Below are 9,899 nucleotides of genomic sequence, written 5' to 3' on the forward strand. Positions count from 1 at the left end.
AATAAGTCATAACAAAGCAAACAATGATGAAAGGAGGCTGTCTCCTGCTTGGCTCTTTATTTTCGATTTGTTTATAATGAATTTGCATTAAACTAACTTAATGAGCAGACAACGCGCAAAACGTCGTGTTTTCAAGTGCATGGTTGTCTACTTTTTGTGCATTTTGTTGTGTGTAACGGGCCAAACAGAACATACAAGGTGTTCCTTGTTCATGGATGTGTAAGGTCTTGCTTCTATGGAACTGGGTAAAAATGTCCTATATCACACATCCATGTTGATTGTTTTGGCCCTGGGTGTGGCTTCAGGTACTGCACAATGGTGTTGTGGTGTCTTTCGTAATAACAAACTATGGTAATTCGTTGGGATGGTTCTGCTATTAATAGCGCAATGATTAAAGTGAACCGTGTTATGACCAGCCATCGAGGCGATGACACGCAGCGTGTGGTTCGAGCCGCCCTCTGATCGCCTCTCCTCTCTGACACATGGGCTTCCGCCTCCCGGTATAAATACCTTGACGGGACTCCACTTCCACGAGTCCGCGCTTTTCACGGAGCTACTGCACACTGGATTCGCATATTGGGAGTTTATTTTTGAAGGTTGCAATCCGATTTTTCGAAGACATTTTAAAAAGGTAGGTTCTTTGGGTTTTATTCCTTATTAGGCCTATGCATGAAACTTTTTTTTCGCCCCATGCAAATGTGTTTTTTCAGCTTTTCCACGTGCGTTCCACAGTGGTATGCTGGGTCGTTTATATGGACAGCGGAAAAGCCAAAGTATTTTTCATGCAAATGAGAGACTATTCTTTACCTGAAACCTGAAGGTGACTATTTATCATTCATGATACGTAGAAAGTGATGACCAACCTGCATATGGGGTTCATTAGCATAAAGCAATAACGTGTTACTGTAATTCACTCCTTCTGATCAACAGGTCGGTTGCTCTATAAGCGATCTCCTGATGCTCCGAGAATCCTTGGCGTGTCCAACGTCGTCTGCATTCCCACACAGAGCTCTCCTCATAACCATTCGTAAGCGGTAACGGCAATGATGGTGGCTGTCCGAAGCGCAGACCGCATGCCCCCTACCACCGCTGTGAAGGTCTTGGGAGCTGGGACCGCTGCGTGTGTCGCGGACTTGATCACTTTCCCCCTGGACACGGCAAAAGTCCGGCTCCAGGTATGAAAGAAAGACATCACTCACTTCTTTTCAATTTATTATTCCACCAATTTCCTATTTACTAATGATGTCGTGGCCTAATCTATACATGATGCGGTACTGTATGCTTTTATAACACACGATGTCACACACCTTTGTTTGCTGTAGATCCAGGGGGAATCAAAGTCCTCCGGGAGCCTGCGCTACAAGGGCGTGTTTGGGACCATCAGCACCATGGTGAGGACGGAGGGGGCCCGCAGCCTGTACAGCGGTCTGGTTGCGGGACTCCAGAGACAGATGAGCTTCGCCTCCGTCCGTATCGGACTCTACGACTCCATGAAGCAAGTCTACACCCGGGGATCAGACAGTACGCACAGGAAACACGAGCTAGCCCTTCATGGAGACATCATATCTGTTTTTTTTGGTTTGGTTTGTGTCTGTGGTCAATTACGCCTCCAAGAGTATGCCAAGTTAAAGCCACAGTATGTTAACCTAACCCAAGTTGAATTGGTGGCAGTTAAAGGTGCAGTAGGTAGAAGTAAGAGCTGTGATTTGAGTGTAATTAGTTGGAAATACCATATTGATCCGTCTATTAGTTGGTGGAATGCTGCGTGAACGCCTCCAGGAAATGTTCAGCCTCCAAGGGTATGTCAAGTTAAAGCCACAGTATGTTTACCTGACCCAAGTTGGTGGAGTAGGTAGACGTAAGCGCTATAATTTGAGTGTAATTAGTTGGAAATACCATAGTGGTCCATCAATTAGTGGATGGAACGCTGTGTGAGATTCAAGTTGACATGTTGTTCCGATTTTAGAACGTCCAGGACAGGTGTAGTTCAGACCAATCAGGGCATCTCTTCCCTCAGGGTTCGGTCGGGGGTGGTCTCGCCTGTCAATCACAGGTCTATGACCGTAACATGTTATGCAAGAACAGCAGTATGTTGTTCGCTGTGCTTCTGGGATCGTATGTTGCATAGACAGCAGTTAAAATGTAAATGTCTATAGCTGCCTGGAAGGAGCAGGTGAGGCAGGCAGGTTTGAGCCGTCTCCAGTATGTAGGGCAGAGGGGAGACATCTGTCTGCACTGAAGCGAACCAACCCTCTCTCCATATTAACCTATCAAGCAGACCCACCCAGTGGTATTGCAGTATAGGCTTAAGCCTTTGGAAAATATAGAGTCAATATGAACTGTGTGCATACATGGGTTCATATATTCACCTCTTTGAACTGGTGAAACAACTTGGGGCCCTAAAAACTAAAAAAAGTTTTTAGCTCATGGGTGTTAATATGTGTGTCCAGTTACGACTCTGGTATCCTGGCCGTCCAATCACAGCTTGTTATTTTGGACTAGGGCATAATATTCTATGGCAGTGGCCTTTAAGTCTGGTGTTTATTGAGGCGTGGCTGTCTGTGCTATTGAGCTTGGATTTCACACACATTGGTTGGCATAGTGTTCTCGGATTAAACAGCACGAGCACTGTAGGTCACTGTGCTGTTATCTCAGAAGACGCCTCTCTACACAATACAAACAAAACCTTGACAAACTGGGTTAGGGTTAGGTAAGTTCTTCAGAAACACGTTGTGGGGTATCCGTTTACATTGACCTTCTGAGTTCCCCCGCAGGAGTAGAGTCAATGGCCCTTCGTGTTCTGTGTGTGTATGTGTGTGTGTGTGGCTATATCTTTGTGGTGTTTTGTCTATCTCTGTGTGTGTGTATATGTCTTCATCTTTGTAGGTTTGTGTGTGTGTTTGTGTGAGTATGTGTCTACATCTGCGTGTGTGAGTATGTGTCCATCTGCTTGTAAGTGTGTGTGTGTGTGTGTACGTGTGTGTGTACATCTGTGTGTGTGTGTACAACTGTGTGTGTGTGTACATCTGTCTGTGTGTGTGTGTGTGTTTGTCTACATCTGTATGTGTGTGTGTTTGTCTACATCTGTATGTGTGTGTGTTTGTCTACATCTGTATGTGTGTGTGTTCGTCTACATCTGTGTGTGTGTGTCTACATCTGTGTGTGTGTGTGTGTGTGTCCTAACCCTCTATATATATTCCAGTCGGGCGTTAACAGTGCGTCTCCTCCCTCTGTGCTGCTGCTGCTGCCACAGATGCGGGCATGGGCGCGCGGCTGCTGGCCGGCTGCACCACGGGGGGCCTGGCGGTGGCTGTGGCCCAGCCCACCGACGTGGTCAAGGTCCGCTTCCAGGCCCAGGTCCGGCTCCCGGGGGCCGGCGCCGCCGCCCAGCGCTACAGCGGCACCTTCGACGCGTACCGCACCATCGCGAGGGAGGAGGGGCTGAGGGGGCTCTGGAGAGGTCTGTGGTCACTGTTTGAAACGCCGAATCCGTTTTATTGTTTGTGTTATTATAACAGCTTAGAAAGTACTTTATTTGTATTATTATTATATGAGCTTTAAAAGTACTTTATTTGTATTTTTATATGAGCTTAAAAAGTACTTCATTTGTATATTTATGAGATTAAAAAGTTCTTTATTTGTATTATTGTATGATCTTAAAAAGTACTTTATTTCTATAATATGATCTTAAATAAATGCTTTATTATTTGTTTATTACATGAGCTTAACATTTTTTTTTATTGAAAAGGTGCTTTTGAAGAATGCTTGTCTATGTCAGACTATTGATCTTTGTAGCGACGACGTCATTGTGAATTATTAGTGAACAGGGTAGTGTAAACCAGGCTGGACCTGTACTAACCGGAACCCCCCCCCCCCCCCCATCTCCAGGATGTCTGCCCAATATCACCCGTAACGCCATTGTGAACTGCTCGGAGCTGGTGACCTACGACCTAATCAAAGAGCTCATCCTCAAGCGCAAACTCATGACAGGCGAGTGTGTGTGTGTGTGTGTGTGTGTGTGTGTGTGTGTGTGTGTGTGTGTGTGTGTGTGTGTGTGTGTGTGTGTGTGTGCGTGTGCGTGTGTCCTCCCAGGTCCAGAATGGGTTGTATTTTGTAATGTTTGTTTCTCATGCTTGGCTCTTAAAGGTGACGCATTGTTCCACCAGGTGGGAGCGTGATTAGCCGTTACAAGCACTTTTGAAAATCAGCCTCTTCTGACATCACAAGTGGGCGTGTCCCCCTGGACGTGGGTCGATTTTCAAAAACAGCTTGTAACGGCTAATCACACTCACACCTGGTGGTATAATGCGTCACCTTTCCAAACCAACGGACCTTGAGGTAGCATAAATAACAGTGGTGTTCTCGTCGTGTGTGTGTGGAACAGACAACATGCCCTGTCACTTCACGGCCGCCTTCGCCGCCGGTTTCTGCACCACCATCGTGGCATCCCCCGTGGACGTGGTCAAGACGCGCTACATGAACTCCGCCCCGGGCCGGTACAGGGGGGCCACCAACTGCGCCATCACAATGCTCATGAAGGAGGGGCCCCAGGCCTTCTATAAGGGGTACGTACCGCTCACAACCAGGGGATGAGCTACCCTATGGCGTTAAGTTGATGTACTCCTAGCTCCTGTTATCGGTCATTATGCAAGGCTGGTATTGTAGGGGTTAACCAGTCAGGGGATTGGATTCACCAGCACAGAGCATGTCTCACATCTTGATACGTGATATTGCTTCAAATTTTTCAAGAGCAGGAGGTTTATCCAAGGTTCTTGGATAAATCTGCCGGCATTGACAACACATCAATGGGGATCAATATGTTTAGCACCGGTTGCCATGGTGCTTGCTGATATTTCAAAATCCAAACAATCAGTGTTTGAGCAGAAAACCACCAGACCAACGTAGGCACGGAGAACCTTTGAGTGTCATGAGACCGCCTCACGACGAGGAACTCAACCCGTGTATCACCGCTCCTCCTTCTGCAGGTTTGTTCCCTCCTTCCTGCGTCTGGGCTCCTGGAACATCGTGATGTTTGTGAGCTACGAGCAGATCAAGAGAGGCATGATGAAGGCCCACCAGTCCTGGCAGTTGCCCGTCTAGTCTGCGCTCTCCCGTCTGCCTTACTGACACACTATACAGTGTGTCAGAAGCATCCAGCGCCCACCCTCTGCAACACAACACTCACTCCCCCCCCCCCCCAAAGAGGAGTGCACACTTCAGGAAGCGCACCTCAGGTACAGACTGGTGCGACTGCAAAGCTGTTTCTGGGTCTCCAATGCCTTGCTCCTCCTCTGAGAGACAGAAAGACGGATGGACGGAGACGTCGAAGTGCAGGATAACAAAGGGTTTTGGTGACAGTATGTAACACGGTTTGAATTGGAAAGTAGATGATTGTGGGTGCAGGTGAGGAAAGACTTGTTTTTTGTGTGTTTATCTGATTTATATCGCAATAATAAGTGCCATGTTTACAACTGAATGAAACCACTCGAAGTGAGAAACGTAGGTAAACCGTTCTCATCGACATGTCCGGTACGTTACACATGTTGGTGTGCGGATCACAGGGAGTTCCGCCCTGTGATTAGACAAACTTCTTATTGTTACACTCTCGCAATAACATTTAGATTTGAGAATGACTCGTGCCATTTTGTTAGGCTCATGTTTTTATCTGCCAATAAGATTACTTTATGTATATTAGAATATGAATATTTATACAATAACCTAAACAACCGATTTTCTGAATGTAGAAACGATGTGCCAGTACTAGGGATGCTCTGATACCATCAGGGATAAACCTACGTCATTAGGCAATACAAAGACAATCAAGCAATAGATCAATACTCACGCCAGAATCACATCTTCAGTTTGTAGTTACCAGGAGGGTATTCCAAAAAAGTCGCTAACGAAAGCGGCGCTTAGTTGATTAAGCCCGGTTAGAACTAACGGCAACTTCCACTTGAGGCTAAAGCCGTTCCATCAACCCAGTTCAGCCGTGCCTTGCTCAGGTAAATTCAAGTCAGGCTTACGTTATCGTCGATTACGCGCTCTCACGAGATATGTAACCAGCCTAGAACCGCGAATGTCGAATCATGGATCAAATGTCCGAAAAGGACCGAGCGGGATGTTTTCCAGCGGCGACCAGCTGCTTGTGGAGGTCTATGAGGAGTACAAGCATATAATAACTCAAAAAGGGAACAACGTAACCATTAATAAAAACAGGGATGCCGCCTGGCAATAAAATCGCCGATCTTTTGAATGATTATATTATGATTAAGTAGTATTAAGCGTAAGATATTTTAATGTAATGACTGGACTTTAGTAATCAGGACGATAGTCTTGAGGTAACATGTCGGACTTGTACCCGGTGGTCCGGGGTTCAATCCCCACCTAATTAGTCATTTAGGAAGGATAAAATATAGGCTGTTTTTACTTCATATATGTACATTTATGACAAAATCGTGAGGACTAGGCTTGGCGGAACCTTCTGATGGTACACTTTCCGACAGATGGGACTTCTCTGAAACACCGCTCAAGTAAGCCTGACTGTTACCCTTGTACCGAATACCGACCAGTTTAATTTGGTTGGATAAACTGCCATGGTTACTTAGCGGAGATTCCCTAGTCCCGTTGGTAGAACGCAACTCTAGCTTAAAGTAGCGAGGCTAAGCGAAATATGCCGGCTTTGCCTTTAGCTTGGTTGATGGAATACCCCCCTGATCACATTTAGACGTTTAGCTCTAAAATCCTTTAGAAGGGGGCTCTCGCCTGCTTCTCTGTGTCCCACAGTCCTCCATATATCTCCTATATCAGTCGTTCCCTGACACATCGGAGCATCCTGAATCATAACCACCCCCCTGCACAAACTTGGGGAAACTAAACACTGAAATATTCCAACAGGGCCATTTTATTTATTTCCAGGGCTGTCTTTTGAAAGGACAGAATCAATGATGGAACAACTGTTATTTATTCTAGAAATGGACCATACTTATTCCATAGATGTTACCGCTTGTCATAGTGTCATCATTTTGTACTAAGACTTATAATATATTTCTCAGTTGCCTTGTCTGTGTATGTTTCTATTTTTTTTTTCCTTACCAATTTATGTAAATAGTTGACGTGTTTCGCAGTTTGGAAGCGAGAATTTAATCCCAGCATTTACCGAACAAAACAAATAAGCACATTAGCCCATCTTAGACGGCCGAGCCATTGAGCAGTAGGGGAATTCATTCATTGGCTGACAGACGAGAAAATTGGTCAATTTATACCCTGCAGAATAATAGGTGCCGCTGACATCGATGTAACAAAAGTCAGGCGGGTAACCAAAAGCTCTCTCCGTTCGCCTTGCTATTGATCACACGTGAAACTGTAGTGGGTTTTCTTCGGGGGTAAATTAGCATGGGGGTCCTGTCTGGGCCAGATGCACTCGGGGTAACCTCCACGAACCCGAATGACCTCCTGTACCCCCACGCTGCTGGTCGGATGGATGAATGGATGAGTTCATCTAACAACTATCTACAGGAGGATGTGCGGAGGTCTGCTCACGTTTCTCAAAAGAGTCCGGCCTTTAGGGATATAATGTGCGTCAATGTTTTTCGTTTTAGGGCGGTGTGTGGTATGGTTTAAGATGAAGTGTGTCACTAGGCTATTAAGCAGACTTGGCAGGACTCTCTGGAGACAGATGAGCACAGATATCAGGTTCACGGGGCACAGTACAGGTTTGTACCAGTAAACACAAAGCATAAACCAAGCCAACCAGTTTAAGAGTGTCTAACCATGTCAACAAGTACAGTGAAGGGCCATAAAACTGTCTCAACATCAGATAGGATGAAGAGGCCTCTTACAGTTAACTAAACTATCTTTACCATATCAACTCCACAGTACACAAACAGAGCACCGCAAGCAACATAATAAAACACTCAATACATTAAGATGAATGAAAACAGACCCAAGATCAGGTGGGTCCGAGGCCCCTGGCCTCAGTCGAGCCCCGGGCCCCGCCTCCCAGGGGGGGTCTGGGGTTTCTGAAGGCGGGCGGGTTTCCTCCCCCTCCTGGAACATCGCAGCCGCTGCTGGTGCTGCTGGAGGAGGTGGTGCTGGTGGTGGTGGAGGTGATGGTGGTGGTGGTGGTGGTGGACCCAGTAGGACCCGCCCTGCCCCCGGGGCGGGGCCTCCCGGCGCCCAAGGGCCCCCGACGGCGGGGGGGCGAGGGACCGGCCGATGGCGGGTAAGACCAAGACCGGCGCCAGGCTGCAGAAGCGATCGCAGCGGGGGTGCGAGAGGGGCCCAGCGGGCGGGGGGACGAACCGCCGGGGGTCTCCGGTGGTACCGACGCCCGCTGGGCTCCCAGGGGTCCGTCGGGCGATGACCATGTCTCGGGTTACGTCCCTCAAGACCTGCCGGACGTGGTAGAGTTTCCGCAGGTGTAGGAACCCTTCCAGGAAGTCGCCCACAGGTGTTTCCCCGTCCACAAACCTCTGTAGGAGAGCCTGTTGGAAGGGCGACACTTGTAGGAAAAGCATCACTTGTTGGGGTCAGAGTCCGAAAGACTGCGGTTCAAATGGACCTTTGGCATACCGAATGGTTTATTACTTGGACAAAACCGCACATGGCACACATTGTGATGCTGTTTGTTTTACCTCTGCCTGTGTTTGGTCCACCAGGGTGTGTTTTGCTTATCTAGGCCTATTGATTGATATCTTTAGGATTCTCTCATGGTCAGATACTGGGTTTCACCCAGTCACAGGCCATCCAGTATGGCTGTCTAGGAACAGTGAGGCATTCATTTTTGGGCGTGATCCCCTCTTTGATTGGTCAACGCAGTGAGGCACCCTTGAATCAAGTGGTTCACGTTTTAAGTAAAAGATGACGAATCATCAACATCACGATTAACCATTAAACAATTTAAACCAGGATGAATAATGATTCAGATCAGATCGTTTTAAAGTAGTGGAGACTACTACTATAGTAGTAGTAGTAGTAGTAGTAGCTGTAGTGGTAGTAGTAGTAGTAGCTGTAGTAGTAGAGTAAAGGTATTCTTACCTCACTTTCCTGCTCTACACTTAATATATTTTTCACGAGGGACAGTTGAACCATATGAAGTAGGCCTGTGTACTTTTCATCTGTGAAATTAACAACATAAAAAAGAAAGATTTTAACGGTATTGAGAAGAATATAGGCCAATGTAGCCAATACATAATTAGAAAATATATTAGAAATGTTAAAAATCAACTTTAACTTACCCAGATAACTTAGTTTTGCTCTGATGTTCCCCATTAGCTTCTCTAACTCCTTGTATTTCATTGCAAGCAGCCTCTTTGTATCTCTAAAGGCTGGTTTATGAAAAAGACTGGCTTTTGCCAATCTATGATTGGAAACCAAAATGTTCTCAATGGCGCTCTTCAGACTCTGAAACTTTAAATCATTGAATGCGGGATTAGATGCTATGCTGTGCATACAATATTCCTGAAGATTTGACGATAAAATAAATTCTAAAGATAAATTCATTAGTTTTCTTCATATAAAGCTTAAAGGGTCTCTTCAAAAGTAACTTGGTGAAAGCTAGGACAAATAGGTAGACTATATGAAAACTAGCCTAATGCTTGGCATGCCGTTTTACCTTTTCGCTATATCGGATTATTGCGTTGCATTTCTCCTCATCCTGCAGAAGACGCCGCAGTTCAGCGATCCTCAAAAAGCCGAATTGTGCTGACATGTTTAAAGTGGAGTGGCTCTGCTGCAGCCCAGCCTCAGAGCCCGTCCTGATCCGTGCTGTGGGGCCCCCCTGCTGGTGGATGGGGCGTCGGACATGTCGGATATATATATATATATATATATATATATATATATATATATATATATATATATATATATATATATATATATATATATATATATATATATAT

At 46.1% G+C, this 9,899-nt stretch overlaps 2 protein-coding genes across 3 annotated transcripts; one reads left to right on the forward strand and one right to left on the reverse strand.

The window, feature by feature from the left end:
* The first annotated feature begins 367 nt into the window (after positions 1-367).
* Positions 368-7,051, forward strand: LOC132473885 (mitochondrial uncoupling protein 2-like). The gene is made up of 8 exons (XM_060074171.1): positions 368-631; positions 733-820; positions 931-1,175; positions 1,323-1,521; positions 3,254-3,460; positions 3,889-3,990; positions 4,385-4,565; positions 4,986-7,051. The coding sequence occupies exons 3-8, from the start codon at positions 1,044-1,046 to the stop codon at positions 5,098-5,100; spliced, it is 936 nt and encodes a 311-aa protein (XP_059930154.1). The 5' UTR covers positions 368-631; positions 733-820; positions 931-1,043; the 3' UTR covers positions 5,101-7,051.
* Positions 7,052-7,095: 44 nt separating this feature from the next.
* LOC132473883 (vacuolar protein sorting-associated protein 37B-like) lies at positions 7,096-9,772 on the reverse strand. Of its 2 annotated transcripts, XM_060074170.1 has the most exons (4): positions 9,614-9,772; positions 9,237-9,408; positions 9,037-9,116; positions 7,096-8,483 (listed from the first exon to the last, which is right to left on the reverse strand). In XM_060074170.1, the coding sequence occupies exons 1-4, from the start codon at positions 9,707-9,709 to the stop codon at positions 7,974-7,976; spliced, it is 858 nt and encodes a 285-aa protein (XP_059930153.1). In that variant the 5' UTR covers positions 9,710-9,772; the 3' UTR covers positions 7,096-7,973. The 2 variants fall into 2 exon arrangements, with proteins under 2 accessions (XP_059930153.1, XP_059930152.1); XM_060074169.1 differs by having other exon boundaries at positions 9,037-9,408.
* Between the last annotated feature and the right edge of the window lie 127 nt (positions 9,773-9,899).

This window comes from Gadus macrocephalus, chromosome 16 (genome assembly GCF_031168955.1).
Source record: "Gadus macrocephalus chromosome 16, ASM3116895v1".
Classification (NCBI taxonomy): Eukaryota; Metazoa; Chordata; class Actinopteri; order Gadiformes; family Gadidae; genus Gadus; species Gadus macrocephalus.